At 43.1% G+C, this 24,600-nt stretch overlaps 1 protein-coding gene across 4 annotated transcripts; it reads right to left on the bottom strand.

The window, feature by feature from the left end:
• Positions 1–59: 59 nt before the first annotated feature.
• LOC311104851 (transmembrane channel-like protein 6) lies at positions 60–23,871 on the bottom strand. 4 transcript variants are annotated; one of them, XM_084146796.1, is made up of 21 exons: positions 23,788–23,871; positions 22,220–22,439; positions 20,852–20,967; positions 20,160–20,315; positions 19,027–19,182; positions 15,366–15,474; positions 15,101–15,176; positions 14,687–14,944; positions 14,094–14,296; positions 13,545–13,689; positions 11,981–12,127; positions 10,557–10,738; positions 8,525–8,615; positions 4,821–4,918; positions 3,642–3,737; positions 3,384–3,459; positions 2,402–2,535; positions 1,795–1,971; positions 1,506–1,584; positions 1,297–1,398; positions 60–978 (listed from the first exon to the last, which is right to left on the bottom strand). In XM_084146796.1, the coding sequence occupies exons 2-21, from the start codon at positions 22,270–22,272 to the stop codon at positions 973–975; spliced, it is 2,460 nt and encodes an 819-aa protein (XP_084002922.1). In that variant the 5' UTR covers positions 22,273–22,439; positions 23,788–23,871; the 3' UTR covers positions 60–972. The 4 variants fall into 4 exon arrangements, with proteins under 4 accessions (XP_084002922.1, XP_084002920.1, XP_084002921.1 ...); XM_084146794.1 differs by lacking the exon at positions 23,788–23,871 and adding an exon at positions 22,568–22,746 and having other exon boundaries at positions 15,101–15,206; XM_084146795.1 differs by lacking the exon at positions 23,788–23,871 and having other exon boundaries at positions 22,220–22,517.
• Positions 23,872–24,600: the final 729 nt, after the last annotated feature.

Consider the following 24,600-nt stretch of genomic DNA (forward strand, 5'->3'; position numbering starts at 1 on the left):
AACATTAGGTGACATGTCAGTAATGTTAGGTGACGTGTCAGTAAGACAAACGTATTAAATGAAATGCATAGACAGTGACAATTTAATATTAACTGAGTACAAAGAAGAACAATAAAAACCAACATAATATAGTATACTGAACAAAAATATAAAACGCAACAAAAGTGTTGGTCCCATGTTTCAAATTTTCAATACGCACAAAAAACATATTTCTCTCAAATTTTGTGTATAAATTTGTTTACATCCTAGTTAGTGAGCATTTCTCCTTTGCCAAGATAAATCATCCACCTGACAGGTGTGGCATATCAAGAAGCTGATAAAACAGCATTATCATTACACAGGTGCACCTTGTGCTGGGGACAATAAAAGGCCACACTAAAATGTGCAGTTTTGTCACAACACAATGCCACAGATGTCTCAAGTTTTGAGGGAGCTTACAATTGGCATGCTGACTGGAGGAATTTCCGATTGGCTGGGCCTGGCTCCCCAGTGAGTGGGCCTGGCTTCCAAGTGGGTGGACCTATGCCCTCCCAGGCCTACCCATGGCTGTACCCCTGCCCAGTCATGTGAAATTCATAGATTAGGCCTAACTTATTTATTTCAGTTGACTGATTTCCTCATATGAACTGTAACTCAGTAAAATCGTTGAAATTGTTGCATATTGCGTTTATATCTTTTTTTCAGTATACATTGAAGCTTGAAAGCGGTGACAGGCAGCTATTTATGGCCCACGTTGGAAATACCATACTAGTATAAAAACCACCTCGGATGGTCTTGAATACATATCAGTCTCAGTTACTTTACATTCTACAAGAGATGGCTCAATGTCCTTCACCACACACATCAATCCACTTTGAGTTCACTTTGACTGGTTGATAACATTCAAATATCCTTGATGTGATGAGAGTCCAAAATTCAACTTGCAGCATCCAATGAATACTCTGGAATAACTGAATCTTCCATTAAAACATATTAAACCTGAAATGACATAAGGGAAACCGATTTAATATTTAACAGAAAACTCAGCAAATGACCTGAATCCATTTAGACTAACATATCAAACTGAATCTGTGTTTGTAGGACAAGACAGATCTGTCAGAAGACAACATCATGGTTTTGGTACAGACTAGTCATAGCAGCAGCTCTTGGAGGTCATACACCAGGGTCATGTTCATTCGGCACCAAACAGAAAAAAAGGCACACAAACCCTGACTGGACTTCATTTTCTGTTGCTGAACATTTAAAATGTTCTGTTGCTAAACATTTTCCATTGCGTACGCAGTCAGGGTCACTCACCTCACTGCCCTGTGGCGGAGGCCTGGAGGAAGGGGACAGTAGATGCTTCTCCTCATGGACGGCCTGCAGTCTAGTAATCAAGAACTTCTTGTCCTTACCCTCCTGGTGATGAGAAAGAATATATGAATAACCGTCAACACACAGACCACAATGATCTTTGTAAGAATATTTCATGAAACAGAAAAGAATGTCTATCCGTATACACACACATTTTCCATTTGCTCCTGTAGCAGATTGATTATTTTCCTTTGGCCGTCTAAAACTTGGGTGTGAACGTAAATGACCATTCTGAAAAAAAGAGAGGAAAGACTGTCAGGTACAACCAACCACACAGCAGTTATCTCTTACATGAACACATCGGAAGGCGAATGTAACATAGTTAAAACATACACTGTACTGCTAGTGGCTTTGCATAAAAAAAAGTGTCAGCCAAACGGCACACACAACAAGAAATATCCAGAGCAGTCCAAAGAATGTCCTTGTTGGATGCTGACTCACAGAAAGACACCTGCCACCAGGAACAGGAAGAGGGGGTTCTCCACCAAGCAGCTGTGTACCCAGTTGAGCCAGGCCAGCTTGGGGTTAGTACTCTTCAGCTCCTGGGCCCACTGTTTGCCTGAGTGGAACATGAAGGGGAGGTTCCTGAAAGGACCACAGCCAGAGGACGGTTTAATCCTATAGGAAGGGGGGGGGGGGGGGGGGGGGGGGGTGGTTGAAGGGAAGAGTGGAAAAATCAACATTTGGACCGCAACATCCTTTTCATACTACAGTGCCAACCTGAAGCGTACTGTTCTGGCTCAAATATATTTTCTGTAACCCTAACCCTTCCCAGCACAATTCCAGATGCTTGTACTTTTGAAGGGATGTTGCATTTTTGAAAAATGTCAGTTGAGAAATTATATCCCTATTAGAACTATGGTAACGTACTCACACTTCAGCATAAATAAAATATGTTTCTGAGCAATATAGACTCAAAAGCGAAAAAGGTGTGTGCATGCATACGTGTGTGCCTACATTGGTATAGATTGATATATTTGTGTGTGTCACAGACACAGCTCGTGTGTGTGTGTGTGTGTGTGTGTGTGTGTGTGTTGGACAGACTCACGTCCATATGGTGTAGGTCACAGACACGGCGGCCCCGAGGAAGGAGGGGAAACACAGCAGAGAGATGAAGAGGGTGCTCATCTGACTGGCCCTCCACGGCTTCCTGGATACCTGGCAGTTCACCAGTAGACTTCTCTGAGGGAGGGAGAACAGCAACAAGACAGTTCACCAGTAGACTGCTCTGAGGGAGGAGAACAGCAACAAGACAGTTCACCAGTAGACTGCTCTGAGGGAGGAGAACAGCAACAAGACAGTTCACCAGTAGACTGCTCTGAGAGAGGAGAACAGCAACAAGAGAAGAGAGACTGATTAGTCGAACACCGCTGAGGCTTCCATGGAGGGCGATAGCTGGCGACAAAATGACGAAATCTATTAATTTTCAATTGAAGGAAGCGGCTCGCACGGAAGTGAGCAAGGCAAGAGAAGGCAGGCAAGCAAACAGAGCATGTTGGGGACCATACGTTTCTGGACCATACGTTTCTGGACCGGACCTTTACTTACCTAATCGTTTTTCAACACTTTTTGGGCCTCTGGTTATGATAAGTGCAGGGTTTAGACATGGTTGTTTGACCTCATTTGATGAGTGTACCACTGTCACTGAAATGGTCACACTAGTGGAGCTCTGAGCTGGGGCCTACCTTCACCAGGTATTGGTCACACTAGTGGAGCTCTGAGCTGGGGCCTACCTTCACCAGGTATTGGTCACACTAGTGGAGCTCTGAGCTGGGGCCTACCTTCACCAGGTACTGGTCACACTAGTGGAGCTCTGAGCTGGGGCCTACCTTCACCAGGTATTGGTCACACTAGTGGAGCTCTGAGCTGGGGCCTACCTTCACCAGGTACTGGTCACACTAGTGGAGCTCTGAGCTGGGGCCTACCTTCACCAGGTATTGGTCACACTAGTGGAGCTCTGAGATGGGGTCCATCTTCACTGTGTAATGGTCACATTGGTGGAGCTCTGAGATGAGCTAAAACCTACCTACCTTTTTCATATGGAACAACAACAACAGCTTGATGATCTGCACAGCTGGGAGTAAAGGGGTGAAGAGCATGCCTAGCCTGCGGGAAAAGATGACAGAGAAGGAGACAAATCACAGAAACCTCAATAACATTATCATCAGTAGAAAGAGAGACGACCCAGGGCTGACGGCACCGGCAGCATCTAACGCAGCATGACAAAAAAATTAATGTCACAGAGGTAAGAGGTGAGACGACTCATGGCATGCCAACAGGTAGTTTACCAGGTGAGGGTTTGTCCATAGATGAGCTCGAGTACGTTACGGGCGATATCAAACACTGGCTTCCTCCTTCTCCTCAGCACTCCTTGAGAAAACAGCCTATGGGGGGGGGGGGGGGGGCAGAGTGGAGTATCAGTATATTTGACAGGAATTCTAAACAACAAGTTCAGCAGGTCTGCCACGCACAACTTCTATAAAACATGTATACTTATTCATTTCTCAAATACACTTTGGCAGTTACAACTTCAACATACTGTACAGAATGACTGCAAATATGACAATAACAGAAATAGAATCATATACAAATATTACAAAAACCCTATTGGTTACTGTTTAGCTGTCTGACTAATGAAGGTAATGGACTCTTGAACCATTATTCAAAAAGACTGTAGAGCACAGTCAACTTTAAAATAGTAGTGTCAGTACATCTCACAGTGAATATGAAACAAACATGTCCAAAACACGTGTAGTGTATTGACAATATGATGGTGTTAAATGTTGTTTAAATGGAACTGAAAGAAGGTTGATTTTTGGTATCAAGAAGGAAGGTTTTAGCGTGACGTCACATATGACAGACAGGAAGTGGGGTGTAAGATACGGGGATTGAACAGTAGAGGGAGCCATTCAACTCTTGGAAGGCTATATAAAGGGGAGACTGGTGATTGGCCAGAGGAGGGAGTTTCATTGTTTATAAATAAGGGGGTTAGGGGAGGAAGACGTCAGAGCAGCCCCTAGAATGGGAGGACACTGCTCTCCAGACCTCGCGAGTCTGTCACCCATGCTGAAGCTTGTGATCTGAATAAACCTTATGATCAATGTTCAGTATGAGCAGACTCCTTTTGTTGACAGCAATAATGACCACCATTCATCATATACGACACACGTTCAGCAGCAACTTCACTACAGACTTCCTCAGAAATTACCCAGAGCATGTCAAGCACAGTGAAAATGAAAATAGAATATCAGTTACATCTCCCAGGAATTATAAACATCTCCAAAACATGCTCAGCTGGTCAGTCACTCAAATAATTCCAAACAGATTCTCCAAAGAGCAAGTAGAGCACAGTGAATATAAAATTAGTAGAATATAGGTCTACACAAACAAATCTCCACAACATGGGGGTACAGAGAGGGGAGTATCAGTACATCTTACAGGAATTATTACCACAAAACACTACTTACTTCCAAATAAATTCTCCGAAGACCGTGTAGAGAACCGTGAATATGAAATCCATGAGCAGGAATCGATACAGCTCCTGACCAACAAAGCTCTCCCAGCACTGTAGAGACCAAGATACCAATGCCAAAAGTTAATTACAACAACTGTGGTGGGAACTCATTAAAAGACAAATTGTCATCTGATATGGGAACTCATTTTGTGGGACAACAAAATTGCTTCACTTGCAAGGCCTACATTAGGAAGGTGTGTGTGTGTGTGTGTGTGGGGGGGGGGGGGGGGGGGGGGGGGGGGTCCAAAATAAGGGAGGGTTGTCAAAAAGAAGTGCTTTGGGGAAGTTTTTTGTAAATTATTTATTGGGCACAGGGGAGGGTAGAGAGTTTTCCCCCCTGTTTTACATTTTGGTCTTATGCAGGTTTTAAAATATAATTTATTCAAACCTAGCCAAATGTCCTCATCTGGTTGCATGTGCCTCCCCTATATCAAGGTGTTTTGGTACTTCCCTTATGCACTACGCTTTTCTGCATGCTAACTATCCTGCCTTCTATCCACCATTCATAGTGACAATACTAGTAAATTAGTTGGATCGTTTGTCCAGATCTGCAATAGGCTAACTAGCAATCATACCACACATAAAAGCATTGAAAGCTGCATACATTTTCTATTATGAATCGACAAGAACAAATAGGAATAGCTGATAGGCAGCAGAAAGGCCAGGTGCATCATTGCGCATGAAAGAACAGTTAAGACATGAGACACACAGCTCAAAAGAGCGTTGCTGCATTGCTATTTTCAGGTCTCCAGAGATGTTCGATTGGGTTCAATTACGGGCTCTGGCTGGGCCACTCAAGGACATTCAAAGACTTGTCCCGAAGCCACTCCTGCGTTGTCTTGGCTGTGTGCTTAGGGTCGTTGTCCTGTTGGAAGGTGAACCTTCGCCCCAGTCTGAGGTCCTGAGCGCTCTGGAGCAGGTTTTCATCAAGGATCTCTTTGTACTTTGCTCCGTTCATCTTTCCCTCAATCCTGACTAGTCTCCCAGTCCCTGCCGCTGAAAAAAAAAAACACAGCATGATGCTGCCACCACCATGCTTAACCGTAGGGATGGTGCCAGGTTTCCGCCAGACGTGACACTAGGCATTCAGGCCAAAGAGTTCATCTTAGTTTCATCAGACCAGAGAATCTTATTTCTCATGGTCTGAGTCCTTTAGGTGCCTTTTGGCAAACTCCAAGTGGGCTGTCATGTGCCTTTTACTGAGGAGTGGCTTCCGTCTGGCTACTCTACGATAAAGGCCTGATTGGTGGAATGCTGGAAGAGATGGTTGTCCTTCTGGAAGGTTCTCCCCATCTCCACAGAGGAACTCTGGAGCTTTGTCAGAGTTTGGTGGTTCCACTGTGTTCTTGGGGACCTTCAATGTTGCATACATTTTTTGGTACCCTTCCCCAGATCTTTGCCTCGACACAATCCAGTCTTGGAGCTCTACGGACAATTCCTTCGACCTCATGATTTGGTTTTTGCTCTGACATGCACTGTCAACTGTGGGACCTTATATAGACAGGTGTGTGCCTTTCCAAATCATATCCAATCAATTGAATGTAGCACAGGTGGACTCCAATCAAGTTGTAGAAACATCAAGGATGATCAATGGAAACAGGATGCACCTGAGCTCAATTTCGAGTCTCATAGCAAAGGGTCTGAATACTTATGTAAATAAGGCATCTGTTTTTTATTTAATAGATTTGCAAAAACCTGTTTTCACTTTGTCATTATGGGGTATTGTGTGTAGATTGATGAGGGAATTATTATTATTTTTAATCCATCTTAGAATAAGGCTGTAACGTAATGGAAAAAGGGAAGGGGTCCGAATACTTTCCAAATGCACTGTAGAACCTAACGCTTCAATATAGCCTAAATATTTATAATTTTACTTTGAACATGTATTAGGTTTTATATGTGGAATAAACACACCCAGTCAATGTTTGAATCTGATTAGGCTACTTCAAAACTCCTGTAGGCCTGCGCACATTTGTCCAAAACATAATTCCAGCATCCTCAAAATGGCTCGACATAAACCAGGTTTCCATCCAACCTCTCTATGCGAGTAAAGTACATGTTGGATAAAAAATGTCACGACATCATGGGAAAGCATGCAGTTTATTAGGCTACAGATGAAATAAGTTATGATGAACTTCACAGGGGGTGAACGTGCACAGTGATGAGCTTGATGCTACTTTCAATAAATATCAAGGGTTTTATTCTGGTGACATGATGATTGGCTGACGTTTGACAAATCTCATCATGTAGTAGGCTATACCCGCACTGTATCTGCCAGCTGCTGGCTACAGCGCATGTGCCAATACCAGAGTACCCTACTCAACATTTTTGTGACGAAGCCATCAGTAGGCCTAGAGTTGAAAATGCAATGGAAATCCATTTAACTTGAAAAAAAAATATTTGGTACATTGGAATGTAACTGCAAAAGTCAATTTGATGGATACGCAACTCTGATGGGAAAATGCGCATATTGTTTTGATGCAGATTTTAGAATATTCACATGAAAATCTGTTGCCAATTGGATGGAAACCTAGCTATAGACACCATGAAGACTCTGGCAAGTGCGCTAGACCATTGTCACATTGATTATGCCTGCACATCATGGTTCACCAGCAGCCCCAAACATCTAAAGAATAAGCTACAGACCAGCCAAAACAAGCTTGTAAGAATTGTACTTAAACTCCCCCCTCATACTCATCTGGAGGTCGAGCATTTTTTTGTCTGTATCTCTGTAATGTACCTGTATCTATGTAATTGTATATGGATTTATGTAAAAAATATCGACCACAATGGAAATAAGTCACCGACTTTATTGTGCAATACCGGTCACTTAAAAATCTTTGTACTGTGTGTGTATATATATATATATATATATATTTTTTTTTTTTTTACTGACAAATAAAATCAATCAATCCAAACTGTGCAGCGGCCATTTGAGAAGAGACATCTTTTACAAAACACCAAAAAGTTAGACATTCAGAGATTGTCAAGCCAAGCCTTCTATACTGGGTAAGCCTACAAGATAGGGAGGGATGCACTTCCTGTTGGTCAAGATTGTCATAGTCTATTTGTTGTGGTGTTGAAAACACGAATCATGATATTGAAGCACCTGAAGTTGGTATGCTTTGTTTATTGGTTGTGTGGTGCATTGGCATACAAACCTGTTGGTGGAAAATGTGTTGTATATATTTGATATAATTATACATATGGCATCAAAATGTTGAAAATCTGATTTCCCCCTAGCTGATCAATGTCTGCAGCAGGCTCTAATCGTAGTGTAATGAAACAGGCAGGGCAAGTAAGCTCCTCCGTGGTGGCCGGCGAACCCTCAACCTTCTGACCCGTAGCCCTGCATGGCATCATCTGTGCCACAAAAGCATGCTGAAGTGGCAAAGTCGATATCAATGTTTATAAACACATTGTTATTTGTGGTCATAAACATTATTTTGAATTAATTATGGGGAGGGTGTACTTATTTTACAGTACAAGGGGAAGGTCATGTGAAAATAGGTAACGTTTTTATGACACCTTGAGTTGGACCAGCCCCCCCCCCGTAAATTTCAATACTACTACTACTACTACTACTACGACGACGGACCTTAATTTGAAGGTGACAGACAGCCTGGTGACAAGTATCAGGTGTTCCATGTGTCTTACCTGCAGACCACGTCGCTCTGGTTCAGCTGCAATTTTACCCAGCCAATGGTAGCACAGTACTCCAAGAATGCTCACCTTCAGCAGTAAGTTCCTGTATAAAACAGGATGTATGTATCAAGTGTCTCAGAGTAAGAGTGCTGATTTAAGATCAGTTTAGCCCAGCCATACTCAACTGGAGGACCATGATCCGGACCCAGAACGGGGTCAATACAGACTGCGGGTCTGTATCAGCTCTCAATAATAATAGAATGCACAAGGTGCAATTTCGATATGTGTAAGTGTATGGGTAGTTTTTCCTCGTCATTCACCGACAGACCTACATCTATTTAACAACTGACAGAAATGTCAAATTGTTAAACTACTAGCCCATGTCAGCTAGATAGCTGGTTAGCCTATCTAAATCTTGTAGTTATCATGGCTGGATTACGTGCCCAGGGCCCCCCCCCATTGATTTTGTTGAGTCACTCAGGTATCAAATGAACACACATTAGACATGTAGAATTGCAGGAAATTAGTTTTAAAAACGGCAAAATGTTCTCTCTGCCAACAAGAGAGGGGTGAACAGTTCGGGGTTGCATTTTCGCGTTGTGAGATGGGGGTTTGTTACTACGGCGATAAATGACAATATCCATCCGGATCTTTGCCACCTAGTAAATGTGTGACTGGACCTTCTCAAATAGTAGTTGAGTACCCCTGGTTTAGGTTTTTAGAGCACAAATAATAAGATTACATTTACAGGGTGGATCAGATCCTAGATCAGCACCTCTACTTTGAGAAGCTTGATACATGGCTCCAGATACTGGTTAGAGAGGAATGAACATTTGTTGGGTGGAGTTGGGTTGAGTTCGTTAAGGCACGCTTTTTAAAAACATTCAGCAACGGACAGCGAATATGACCGTTTCTAATTGGACAAGCCCAGGTAGTCGCTCTCTGTTTCAGTTCATTTTCTTCAGTTTGATGCCTAATGAACATGACCCTGCTGTACCACTTTGTCCGTGGGTTGAGGAGCTTTATTGCACACACTTATTGGGCTTCTGTTAACCACTTTGATAGGAGCATCTAAAATATATGTTACTCTGAGGTTTTATGGTATTTTTATGGTATCTTTAGTATAGTATACTTTTGTGAAGGGCCCCATCCCTTTGTCTTGGACCAGTGACATTCAGACGACCTCCCCTTGGTTTCAACTGTGCACCATGTACTGATACAGGCACTTGTTGGACTGGCTTTCTGTCAATGTAAGTGCTGACAATGTTCTCTGTGCTACTTGATTACATGGAAATGTCACTGGGGAGAGATGCATACATTTGAACCTCCTTAGCACGTGTTCTGACTATACTTGTATTTGTGTTGCTTGTCAGTCATGCTGTTGAATTAAAGGGACAGTACACTCCAAAAATCAAACCTTGTCAGATGTTTTTCTGTAGTCTAATGTCAAGATTAGTCCACATCCCACACAATAGGTTGTGTAGAGCTAGCTGTATGCTTCAATCCCAAATTAAATGTCACAATCCAAAATGGTGGTCCTCTGTAGCTCAATTGGTAGAGCACAGCGCTTGTAACGCCAGGGTAGTGGGTTCGATCCCCGGGACCACCCATACGTAAAAATGTATGCACACATGACTGTAAATCGCTTTGGATTAAAGCGTCTGCTAAATGGCATATTATTATTATTTATTATTATTTAAATGAATGGTAAATATAGGCTAAGCAACATGCAATTTCCATATTTCCATTCATATTGGATTGTGACGTTAGCTTTTGGTAAGATAATTCACCTAAGTAATTTGATGGACAACTAGGGTTGTACATTTCTGTCATTTTCCCCAAAATGTGCTGGTTTCCCAGAAATCCCAGTTGGAAGATTCCCAGAATCAGGAGGGGATAAGCAGGAAATACAGAATCCTCCAACCAGGATTTCTGGGAAAAATATTGGAATTTTGGGAAAGTTACCAGAATTTGGCAAAAATTAATGTACTAACATGTGCACAAACATTTAACAGCTCTGACTAGTTGTTGTTCCAGTATTTACCTGAAGATGGCAACATAGAGACGTATAATGGGCGAGTTGTAGTTCTCCATCCAAGACACGAGGTTGAAGAGACCAGGGAGGAGCAGGTTCCCACAGGACACAACCCCAGGCAGGGCCAGCAGACGAGCCTCATCCACCAAACTGACCTCTCCCTTTGCATCCTCAAGTCTCCTCTGGTCATACTGAAGGAAAGATAGATTAAACAATGGACTGTCTTGTCAACAGGAGAGAGAGAGTAACAAAATATCAGGATTGTTGCAAAGGCCTACAGAAGAGACCAGGGGTGTTGGAAGCTTTATCATTTGGACACTATGTTCAGAACATTGTTGCTATAAAATATTAGTTTGGTGGGCAGTGGTCGCAGATAGGTCTTCTCAACTCCTACGGTCATTGTCAAACGTACAACCATAGGAGTTTGCTATACAGAACAAACAGATCTGTGACCAGGCTATAGAAACACTGCAGTACAGACAGATTATGGTAAGAACAAGCAAGGCTCTACGTCGCTATTTGGAATGACAACGACCATAGTAGTGGGCTATACACCACAGATCTGGAACCAGGCTTCTCTGACCTACTCTAACATTGAGAATGTTTCATTCCCTTCGAGTAGGCCCCCGAGACATCTCCCTGTCTTGTTTTGCAGGCAACAACATGTCTTAAGCTGTTTTCTGATTTCACAATGTGATTTCCTCTGTTGACTCCACAAAGTCTAATTCTGCAACAACAAAACACTTTGTCTGATTCTCAGAGATAAGCTCTGAGAAAAGCTACCCCCAAAACAACTGTGGCAATACTTGAAAGTAAAGTGGTGATGTCTCTCTTCCAATATCCACACAATAACTTACTACTAATAAGGAAGTTAAGTATTGCCAATATCCACCCACTAATGTACTACTTAGAAGGAAGTTATGGATTGCCAATATCCACACAATAACTTACTACTAAGAAGGAAGTTAAGTATTGCCAATACCACCCACTAATTTACAACTTAGAAGGAAGTTGTGTACAGTATTGGGCAGTGCACTCTATGTGGTATGCTAGTATGAACATTGGAAGGTAGCTAATGGGCTGGTGTGACAGCAGCAGTGGGTCATGGGGACAGTGACAGTAAGCTCTCTCTCCTTGGTGAAGGCTCATCTACCTTAGAGAGAGCAGCCACAAAAAACTACCCAAGCCCTGCTTGAACTCTGGCAGTAACACCCCTATTGTGCAAACCTGAACCGTACCAGCAGCTATAGAGGATGCCTAACCAGGCCAGTGCTGTACAGCTCCGCTTGGCACGGCAGTGTGAAAAGGGTGTAACAGTTTAGCTGCGGCTGGATTTGCATAGAGCTCTGTGGTGTGACAAGAGTCTCCCCCCCCCCCCCCCAACACCACACACACACGCACACACGCATGCGCACACACACACGCACACTAACCAGGTGCATGTACTTGGCAAAGCAGTGGATGCCGAGGACACAGCAGAACGTGCTCCCCAGACACATGCTCCATGCTAGCAGGTGCACCGCCATCCCAGCCAGCCTGCCCTTCTCCTCCTCTCTGCAGTTCACCTCCGAGAACAGCTCCTGGCAAGAACAAAGAGACAACAGTCTGTATTTATTTAACAGGGACAGTACACAATAACCGACAACTCATCTAATTTTCATCCTTGGCCAAGCAGTGTTTGTGAATGTAGAGTCAGCGAAACTACAACACTCAAAAATAACTTTCAGTCAGTATTTTCATCTGCGTCATAATGTAGTTCCTTGTAGCTAACCTAGTCTCATTTCCATATCTTAAAATGATTGCATATTCTTGTTTATTTTCCGTTGATACTGGGCCTGCAGAATGTAGCTTCTTATAGGCATGCTACACCACACCCACCTAGACCTACATCCTGTGTGCATTCCTGCTAGAACAGTTATGGCTTTTAGATACTGTAGATATGCAGATCTATCAGTCGCAAATTGACGGACTGTGAGTGGCCTTCAGTATCTGACTGTGAGTGGCCTTCAGTATCTGACTGTGAGTGGCCTTCAGTATCTGACTGAGTGGCCTTTCAGTATCTGACTGAGTGGCCTTTCAGTATCTGACTGAGTGGCCTTCAGTATCTGACTGAGTGGCCTTCAGTATCTGACTGAGTGGCCTTCAGTATCTGACTGAGTGGCCTTCAGTATCTGACTGAGTGGCCTTCAGTATCTGACTGAGTGGCCTTCAGTATCTGACTGAGTGGCCTTCAGTATCTGACTGAGTGGCCTTCAGTATCTGACTGAGTGGCCTTCAGTATCTGACTGTGAGTGGCCTTCAGTATCTGACTGTGAGTGGCCTTTCAGTATCTGACTGTGAGTGGCCTTCAGTATCTGACTGTGAGTGGCCTTCAGTATCTGACTGTGAGTGGCCTTCAGTATCTGACTGTGAGTGGCCTTCAGTATCTGACTGTGAGTGGCCTTCAGTATCTGACTGTGAGTGGCCTTCAGTATCTGACTGTGAGTGGCCTTCAGTATCTGACTGTGAGTGGCCTTTCAGTATCTGACTGACTGTGTGCATAGAACATGAGCTTGATCAGGCCTCTATTTCGTTCGTCACAGTCTACAGCAGGGAGAGCTAATGGGGTGTGCAGGCTTTTGCTCCTGCCAATCACTAACACACCTGATTCAAATTATCAGCAAAACAATCGTGGTTCATCACACTTAAGAAACAAATAATCATGTTCATCACACCTAAAATAAATAATCACGGTCTTCATGGACCATATTTGGCTGAATAAGGTGCATTAGTGATGGGCTGGAGAAAAAACCTGCACACCCAGTAACATTAGCTCTCCAGGACTGGAGTTGGAAACCCCTGGGTCGTGTTCATTAGGCACAAAACAGAAGAAACGGGCTGAAACAGGGAGGCACTACCTGGATTTGTCCAATCAGAAATGCTCATTTTAGTTTTCGGTTAGAAAACATTTTCCATTGTGAGTCCTAATGAACATGACCCTGGTCTGAAGTACTGTACCTTGAGCTGGGTGCTGATGTTTTCCGACTGCAGCCTGACAGATGTCTTCTTGCTGACTTTGAAATCCCAGGAGCAGAAGACCTTTATGGCCAAGTTTCCCTGAGACTTGAACACACGGAAACTCCTCCCAAAGGACTTGGACGTGCTATGATGAGACGAGCACAATGAAAACATTTAATTATTCCCATGAAAGACCAACAAAGACAAAGCCTAGTCACAGATCTGTACTGCTAACTCTTGGGGCATTGTCACACCCAACACGGACCATAGCAGTTGGTTATAGAGCACAAACAGATCTGGGACCAGGCTAACAAAGATATTCCAAATTAATAGATCAGGGTAGTACTCACATTATGATCAATGGCTGTGTTTACACAGGCAGCCCAATTCTGATATTTTGCCAGTAATTGGTCTTTTGACCAATCAGATCAGATATTTTGCCAATAATTGGGCAAAAGATCAGAATTGGACTGCCTGTGTGAACGCAGCCTAAAAACGCTAAACTGATCCTATATCAGCACTTCAAAAGGTTTGAGGCGGTCGTTAAACCTGTAGACGAGGACGATGCCGGTGATAAAGAATGATATGCCGATGGTGAACAAGTAGGCTAAGGGAATGTTGTAGGCCATCATCTGAGGGTCACTGGTGGTGCCGCAGACAGTCCCGGTGGTGGCTTCATCAGGTCTACAACTGATGTTGATGGTGGAGTTGGTGTAGTAGCCATAAAACATTAGAGAGTTCGAGAGATAACCCTGAGAGGGAAGAGAGGTGGTGTGGTTTTAGAAACAGACTGACAACACTGATGTAGTGTTTTGACATAGAAGTGCTTTTGCAGGTGCTTTACATTTGTATGGGTGGGCATTGTGTTGTGACTTAGCTAGGTATGTCAGCAGCAGTGGTTTTATTGGCGTAGGCTGGATTTACATTCCACTAGGTGTACTCAGTAGAGGCACAACAACCACATTGTGACTTCACCGCGCACAGCACAGAGACTTTGGTGCATGACAGAAACTGTAACTTAACACAATCATCGGTGACATTTTGCTAGGACAATCGGTGGAGTGTAAACTCAGCTTTAGAGTGAATCACAAAGGCAAAACTTGTGGATAAACATAATCCACCAATCATAACCCTCATCTTACCGTGCCAGTGAACAGCTCCAGGCCTGTGACTCTGTGGGAGCTGGGGGTGTGAAGGGGCGGGTGGATGGCCTGGGGGAGGACCAGGAACAGGCCGTTGATGAGGAAGAGGAAGACGTTGAAGAGCAGAAGAGTCCTGAGGAAGAGGAAGTAGGAGAGCACACCAGTGCCGAAGCGGCCACCCAGCCTCTTCAGAGCCACCTTCCACAACTGCAGGGAACTTAGGATGAAGAGACCGCTGAACAAGACGTGATACAAAGCCTGTGGACAGGGAGACAGACAGTTACTTTCATGCCTAAAATCTCTGTGCAGAGATTAACGTCAGGCTTGGAGCACTTTCCTCAGATTTGACATCAATGGTAGCCATGAAATTGCCAACAGCATGTTTTATGCTAGTGATAGCTTGGTTATACTCACTCGCTTAAGGAGGCTACTGCAGGGAACCTGGCTGCTCAAGAGGGACTGTCCAACTTTGTCACTGAATGCAAGTTTCCTAAGGAGAGATGTTGACTGTAAAAGGGGTCTTTGACGATTCAACAATGAGAGAGAGAGAAGGGATTAAGTAGCTTTTGTGTAATTTGTTTATTGTCAAATTTTACATTGGCATCATGTAAAGAAAATGGTATCCTGGAACAATGAAGATAGTCAATTCCAAACAATGAAGAGAATATGGCACACACACCTGAGTTGAGTCTTCTCTGCCAGACTGAGGGGCATGGCACGCAGCATACGCACACGGTCACCGGCCGACAGACTCTGAAGATTGTTGACCAGCTCCTGTCTCTTGGTCTCTGTAATCCACACTCAAAGTTAAAAGGATACCGTAAAACTTCAATTAATAGCCCGGGTGTTTATTTGCTTCAATCACTGAACACAACCGGCGCTTTTTAGAGACAGGCTTGTATTTGCCTTGCTATTAAAAAAAGGGACAGATGGCTATTTGAGACCCTGCTTTTAATTGAAGTTACACCGTAGTTTGCCCAAATGACAAATGTACTTATTTGCTTCATTACCTTGAATGCAGTCTATGGACATTGGACAAGAAGAGATGGCAATCAACGCTTTGGTTGTTAAACTTGCCACTGCCACCAACTGCTAATATTACACTGAACAAAAATATACAGTGCTATGAAAAGTATTTGCCCCCTTTCTAATTTTCTCTAATTTTGCATATTTGTGATACTGAATGTTATCAGATCTTCAACCAAAACCTAATATTAGATAAAGGGAACATAAGTGAACAAATAACACAACAATTACATATTTATTTCATAAACAAAGTTATGCAACACCCAATTCCCCTGTGTGAAAAAGTAATTGCCCCCTTACACTCAATAACTGGTTGTGCCACCTTTAGCTGCAATGACTCCAACCAAATGCTTCCTGTAGTTGTTGATCAGTCTCTCATGTCGCTGTGGAGGAATTTTGGCCCACTCTTCCATGCAGAACTGCTTTAACTCAGTGACATGTGGGTTTTCAAACATGAACTGCTCGTTTCAAGTCCTGCCACAACATCTCAATTGGGATTAGGTCTGGACGTTGACTAGGCCATTCCAAAACTTCCAATTTGTTGCTTTTTAGCAATTTTCATGTAGACTTGATTGTGTGTTTTGGATCATTGTCTTGCGCTTCAGCTTCAGCTCACAGACAGATGGTCTGACATTCTCCTGTAGAATTCTCTGATACAGAGCAGAATTCATGGTTCCTTCTATTAAGGCAAGTCGTCCAGGTCCTGAGGCAGCAAAGCATCCCCAAACCATCACACCACCACCACCATGCTTGACCTTTGGTATGATGTTCTTACTGTGGAATGCAGATTTTGGTTTTCCCCAGGCATAATGGGACCCATCTCGTCCAAAAAGTTGACTCAAGTTTGCCAAAAAGCACCTGGATGATCAACAAGACTCTTGGAAGAACGTTCTATGGACAGATGATTCAAAAGTGTAACTTTTTGGACGACATGGTTACAGTAATGCCTGGCGAAAACCAAACTCTGCATTCCACAGTAAGAACATCATACCAAAGGTCAAGCATGGTGGTGGTGGTGTGATGGTTTGGGGATGCTTTGCTGCCTCAGGACCTGGACGACTTGCCTTAATAGAAGGAACCATGAATTCTGCTCTGTATCAGAGAATTCTACAGGAGAATGTCAGACCATCCGTCTGTGAGCTGAAGCTGAAGCACAGCTGGGTCATGCAGCAAGACAATGATCCAAAACACACAATCAAGTCTACATGAAAATTGCTAAAAAAGCAACAAATTGGAAGTTTTGGAATGGCCTAGTCAAAGTCCAGACCTAATCCCAATAGAGATGTTGTGGCAGGACTTGAAACGAGCTGTTCATGCTTGAAAACCCACCCGTCACTGAGTTAAAGCAGTTCTGCATGGAAGAGTGGGCCAAAATTCCTCTACAGCGACGTGGGAGACTGATCAACAACTACAGGAAGCATTTGGTTGGAGTCATTGCAGCTAAAGGTGGCACAACCAGTTATTGAGTGTAAGGGGGCAATTATTTTTTCACACAGGGGAATTGGGTGTTGCATAACTTTGTTTATGAAATAAATATGTAATTGTTGTTTTATTTGTTCACTTATGTTCCCTTTATCTAATATTAGGTTTTGGTTGAAGATCTGATAACATTCAGTATCACAAATATGCAAAAGTAGAGAAAATTAGAAAGGGGGCAAATACTTTTTCATAGCACTAAAATGTGCAGTTTTGTCACACAACACAATGCCACAGATGTCAAGTTGAGGGAGCATGCAATTGGCATGCTGACTGCAGGACTGTCCACCAGAGCTGTTGCCAGATAATTTAATGTAAATGTCTCTACCATAAGCCGCCTCCAACGTTGTTTTAGAGAATTTGGCAGTACGTCCAACCGGCCTCAACCACAGACCACGCCAGCCCAGGACCTCCACATCCGACTTCTTCATCTGTGGGATCGTCTGAGACCAGCCACGCAGACAGCTGATGAAACAGTGGGTTTGCACAACCGAAGAATTTCTGCACAAACTGTCAGAAACAGTCTCAGGGAAGCTCATCTGCGTGCTCGTTGTCCTCACCAGGGTCTTGACCTGACTGCAGTTTGGCATCGTAACCGACTTCAGTGGGCAAACGCTCACCTTCGATGGCCACTGGCATACTGGAGAAGTGTGCTCTTCACGGATGTATCCCAGTTTCAACTGTACCAGGCAGATGGCAGATATGTGGGCAAGCGGTTTGCTGATGTCAACGTTGTGAAAAGAGTGCCCCATGGTGGCGGTGGGGCTATGGTATGGGCAGACATAAGCTATGGACAACGAACACAATTGCATTTTATCGATGGAAATTTGAATGCACAGAGATACCATGACGAGATTCTGAGGCCCATTGTCATGCCATTCATCCACCACCATCACCTCATGTTTCAGCATGATAATGCACAGCACCATGTCGCAAGGATCTGTACACAATTCCTGGAAGCTGAAAATGTCCCAGTTCTTCCATGGCCTGCATACTCACTAGACATGTCACCCATTGAGCATGTTTGGAATGCTCTGGATCGACAGTGGTCCAGTTCCCGCCAATATCCAGCAACTTCGCACAGCCATTGAAGAGTGGGACAACATTCCACAATCAACAGCCTGATCAACTCTATGCGAAGGAGATGTGTCGCCTTGCATGAGGCAAATGGTGGTCAGACCAGATACTGACTGGTTTTCTGATCCACACCCCTACCTTTTTTTAAAGGTATCTGTGACCAACAAATGCATATCTGTATTACCAGCAGTGGAGGCTGCTGAGGGGAGGACGGCTCATAATAGTGGATGGAACTGAGAAAATTAAATGGCATCAAACACATGGAAACCATGTGTTTGATACAATTCCACTTATTCCTCTCCGCCGATACCACGAGCCCGTCCTCCCCAATTAAAGGTGCAACCAACCTACTGTGATTCCCAGTCATGTGAAATCCATAGATTAGGGCCTAATGAATATATTTCAATTGACTGACTTCTTTATATGAACTGTAACTCAGTAAAATCTTTGAATTTGTTGCATTTATATTTTTGTTCAGTGTAGCATTTTGTAACCAAACCTTGATATCTTTAACACCGGAGTCATTCTTGTTGGTACTGCCCATCTCAGCAGAGCACACAAAACAGACACTGACTCCCAGTGGAGAGACAGAGAGAGAATGTTCACTCTATTCAATGGTTGAACAAGAGGGGCTCAACTCAGACAGCATTGGTAAAAAGATCTAAGATCTAAGGTTTCAAATGCCATACACATTGTCCTGTGTCTGTAGTGAGGATGCCTTCAGGGGTGGATGGTGAAGTGGGTTTGGGGATGGCACTCACCTTCCTCACAGACATCCTCAGAGTCTGCCTCGATCCCATAGCCACGGATACTAGGTCTGGAGGAGAGGGAAACGTCTTGGGTCTGGCGGTGGTACCTGCGCAGCTGAGTAGAACGGATGTTGCACTGGGAGATGATTTCAAGACGACTCTGCTGCCCTGTGTGAGGAGAGACCATTTCCTGAGGTTTAAAAGGAGGAAGATTACATTTACTACCGGAGTATATTCACTAGGAACCAAACGGAAGCAAACGGCCGAAACAGGGAGGTACTAACCTGAACTTGTCCAATAAGTATTCTGTTGTACAACGTTTTGCTTCGGTGTGCTCTAATGAATACACCCCAGCAGCTTATTCAAACGTCAACAACTTGTAAGGTCAGTGGTTTTTGCGGAGGCCATATTCTCCTCCAGTAGTTATCTGAAACTTGTGGCGCAGTAAGACAAGAGACAGGAAACCTCAGCCAAAGCAAACAGCAGAATATAACTAATCTAATGACTTATTAATGTACTTACTTAGGCCCCCCATTTTGACGAGCCTAAAAACATTGCTAGTATTAAAACAAGACCATTGGATTATACCCCCAATAGATGTATTTTTCAGAACCATTGTACATATTTAAAATGTGTGTGGTGTGGTTACATTTAGCAGGCACTCTTATCCAGAGCAACTTACAGTTGTGAGTGCATACATTTTCATACTTTTTTCATACTGGTCCCCCATGGGAATCGAACACACAAACCTGAGCCACACGGGTAACAAGGCAGATATAAGAGGAACTGCAATACTTTTGTACGCTCTTAAAATATCACCCTGATTCAGAGGGGTTGGGTTAAATGTGGAAGACACATTTCAGTTGAATGCATTCAGTTGTACAACTGACTATGTATCCCCCTTTCCCTTTCCTTTCCCATATAGTCTCTCTACAAGTCCCACAAAAACCTTTGGCCTGGGTCTTGTTCATTAGAGCACAACGTAGCAAAACCATTTGCAACGGAAAACAAAAACAAGCATTTCTTATTGGACAAATTCAGGTAGTACCTCACCGTTTCAAGCAGTTTTCTTCCCTTCTGTGTCTAATAAACACAACCCTGAGGTTTCCCCTTAAACTGGCCTGTGACCGAAAGGATGGTCTCACCGACACTGCGACTGGGCATGGAGGACAGCAACCTCAGGGTGGTGGTAGACCAGCGGTTCCTGACCAGAAGGTTGGTCTGCATGGACTCCTCACTGCTCTGCAGCCTGTTCTCATCTGCCCGCTCTTTGACATCACTCATCTGGTAGGCCAGCCGATCTGTGGGGAACATATGATTGAATATGATTAATTAGATGATAAAATCTATTCAGTAAGACGCACTGCACTGGCCTTGGTCGTGCTCATTAGGGCAAGCAACGGAAAATGCTTTAAAATGTTTAAACTGCAAACATTTCTTATTGAACAAATCCAGGTAGCCCCTCCTTGTTTCAGTCAGTTGTGTTACATTTGGTGCCTAATGAACACGACCAGTCTGTTTGTGCTTTAGCCAACTCCTCTGTGTATTATCTTCTTTGTCATACATGTAGGCATGGAAACGATAAAGACAAGATGGCTACAGCACAGTATAGGACCAGGCTAATACTGTTATGGATGTAGCGGTCATCAGAGGGAGTTAGAAGATATCAGTCCTCACCTCATTGAGCATATCAGTTCACTGGACAACATTCCACTTGTAACAAAGGATACTGGTTGCGTCCTAAAAAGGCAACCGATTCCCTACATAGTGCACTACTTTTGACCAGGGCCCATAGGGAATAGGGTGCCATTTGGGATACAACCACATATAGAAGTACCTCTGCCTTCCATTTCCAGGTTTTCAGGACTGCCATTACCACTCTCCAGACCTGCTGCAGTCACCCTGATGAGCTGGCACATGGAGTCCTGGGCCGTATCATCACCCCTAAGACTCCTGGTGAACGTTGAGCAATGGGATAGAAGAGGGTTATACCAGACCGAGGGCTGTGGTACACGTGCATGCATCCACAGACGGCTGGACGGATGAATGGACAGATACTTGTAAATGTGTAAACAAATGCACACACACACAGCAGTGTTATTCTTGGTTTTATCTACATATAAAACCCATTCAATATGAATTATGCAACGATTGAAGAAAAAAAATAGCTAGTGTTCGTCGGTGTTATGTTTTCCAATTCTCAGGGCAATGATTAATCAAACAAAAGGCTTCCAATGTTCCCAAGGCAACTGTGGTCACTGGAACATATCCAAAAGAGAGAAACTGACCAGAGGACAAATAGCACTGCAGGCTTCAATAACAAAAACAAGTGCAAAGACCATTAAAACTAGAGTACCCGTAACATGCAGGCTCACTGCAGAATACCACTATGTACAATAATGAGCATATACATATGCTACTTGATAACCATAAACACAGTAATAGTGTTTCCCCTATATTAATTTAGTAGTGGCGGGCCGCCACTGCTAAATTGTTGCCGGCACAACAAGAAAGTGTATTATTATTTTTTTTTATAGTTTTCGGTAAAATGTTTCCAGTATACACTTTAACGAATAAAAGCACATAAAGTATGTAGAAAAAATAATGAAACTATATATTTTTAAATAAGATCATCTTTGAGAACTACCATTCACCAAAATAAAAACTAGACAGTCTGGGAGAATCAAAAATTCCAAAAATGTCACTGCAATAAAGAAGCCCTTTTATCAACTTCCACTGTCCTCCAAAAGTTCTCTTCACTTCAGTTTGCTCCTCAATTCAACCTTGGTTAGAGAGCGGCAGAGTTCCCTTCCCTTACAACCATAGTTGGACAGCGATAAAGGAACTTTTGAATGGGATGTTTAGATCTTGACTCATCTCTCATAGACAGACTACATAAACATAAGAAGGTACCACAATTGAGCATCTGACCAAATTACGCAAGATTTTAGTTCTGGGTTAACTGAGATTAGACCTTGACCAATTCCAAACTAATGCTGTTCTATGAGAACACCAACTATGTCCAACCAGACAGAGAGAGTGTTTGTGAAACTACAACTAACGACGAGGAACAAAGCACACGCACAATAACGCAGTATCTCCTTTAGAATATGCAACGGTGGACAGACATGAGCTACAAAACACAGCTCAATTCTACTTTAAAATCCCATCATTAACAGAGAGAGGAGAGTAAACAGCAACTTACTCTAATTCATGCTCCATTATAGGGCTCAGATTGAAGTCCACACTGTATGCCATCCTCCTGGTCTTCAGCCTGCGTGGCCACACCTGTCTGTCTTAGATTTTTCCAATCACAGACAGAAGCATAGGGGAGCCCACCAGGAATAGAGGATTGGCAGAACAGAGGCACTGTTTTGTGTTATATACTGTAGTTAGTGCATCGTCCCAGTCATGTCTTCCAGTTCCTAGGATAGAGAATTATCAGGAGCTCTTAGTGGGTTGGTCAACCCTACTTCTGACCAACTCACACTCTGTCAACTCATTATCTACCAAACCGAAAATAGACAAAATACAAATAGAAAAAAATACTGACGGAAGTAGGGTTGTTTCACAATGGAAGGAAGATAAGAGGAAGCGGTTCCTCCCACAGACCACTAGTGTACTCCTTCCTCCCAAAGACCCTTATCACAGGCAATGTGTCATGTTCACATGTTATCAGGAATATCTTGATCAGGACTGAACAAGACAGTCACTCACAGGATGTAGAAATCCCTGTAGAGTCAGGAATTGAAAGGAACTTGGAGGTTAAAGAAAATAAAAACAATCAAGGACTGACCATCCATGATATCTAAATTATTGTTGTAAGCATGCATTAAGGATATACAGTGTTTGTTTACATACAGAGTAAAACAAGCTTTTGGGTTCTGACGGGGTACTACAGTTGAGCTAAGCTCATGAGGCATTTATACATTTACATTTTAGTCATTTAGCAGACGCTCTTATCCAGAGCGATTTACAGTTAGTGAGTGCATACATTTTTTTTTTCATACTGGCCCCCCGTGGGAATCAAACCCACAACCCTGGCATTGCAAGCGCCATGCTCTACCAACTGAGCTACACCGGGTCATTATATGTCATATTTAAGCTCCCTCTTGGATCTAGTTGAGTTAATTTGACTAAAGAAAAACAACAAGAAACTAGTTTCTCGAATATCTTTGGATTTGATATAAAGCTATCCAACAAAATTAATTAAATTAATTAATCCTTCTAAGTGATTAACAGCAGTGGAGGCTGGTGGGAGGAGCTATAGGAGGACAGGCTCATTGTAATGGCTGGAATGGAATAAATGAAACAGTATCAAACATATGGAAACCACATGTTTGGCTCCATTGCAAAAATTCAATTCCAGCCAGAACCCGTCCTCCTATAGCTCCCCCCACCAGCCTCCACTGATTGACAGCTGAAAATTGATTCAATTTGTTAGTTCCATTTCCACGTTTCCAAATTGAAACAAGATTGAACCAACAACACCAGTCAGTACACTAATAATAATATGCCATTTAGCAGACGCTTTTATCCAAAGCGATTTACAGTCATGCGTGCATACATTTTTTTGTGTATGGGTGATCCCGGTGATCGAACCCACTACCCTGGCGTTACAAGCGCCGTGCTCTACCAGCTGAGCTACAGAGGACCACCCATAACACCTAGGCAGTAGCCTACGACTTAGCAAAACTGCATATGTATTGTAACTGCAAATTGAATTGTTTTATGCATAAGACTTGCATTATCGATGTAGGCTCTACCGCTCACCGTTTTTGAAGACTTCCATGCTCAGCCGCAAACCACCAATGAATCCGAAGAGATGCCGCCTGTTGGTTCACACCTACGGTGCCTGGAGCTCTCAGCTCAGCAACTTTCAGCTTTCTCTGGCGCAGACGCAACCAATGAAATACATCCTCATTAGTGGCGTATTCATGGTGCGACATTTTTTGCTAATGAATGTCAAATTCATTCTAAACAGTTTGTCATCAATGTAACATTCTAATTGCAATCCTGCATTACAGTGGTGGACAATTGAAATGCATTGGCACATCACTAAATAATAAAATGAAGTGACTCTATAATCCATAATAAACTGTCTTTCACACGCACGAATCCCTTATGTGTGCTTCTGCTGTCATCTAGTGGTAGGCCTACATTATGAATGGAGTTTGTCAGGAGTGGGATATGATAGAAGTTCTTTGAGACGATATTAGTTAGAGAATCTAAAATATTGTGATATGCAGACCTCACAACAACACAAATAAATGTTTTCTATTTGGTGGTGAATATGCAATGTTTTCATGTCCAAAGCACAATACACAGGCTGTGTCCCAATCAAAAGCCATATCCTACTTTTGGGTGTCAGGGAAAACGTATGGAGTAAAAAGTACATTATTTTCTTTAGGAATGTAGTGAAGTAAAAGTAAAAGTTGTCAAAAATATAAATAGAAAAGTAAAGTACAGATACCCCAAAAAACTACTTAAGTAGTACTTTAAAGTATTTTTACTTAAGTACTTTAAACCACTGGGTGTATCTTTGCAAACACTGTCTTAATGATGAACAATAGCCTTGACAATAAA

The sequence above is a fragment of the Coregonus lavaretus genome (assembly GCF_964263955.1).
Source record: "Coregonus lavaretus genome assembly, chromosome: 2".
NCBI classification, from domain to species: Eukaryota; Metazoa; Chordata; class Actinopteri; order Salmoniformes; family Salmonidae; genus Coregonus; species Coregonus lavaretus.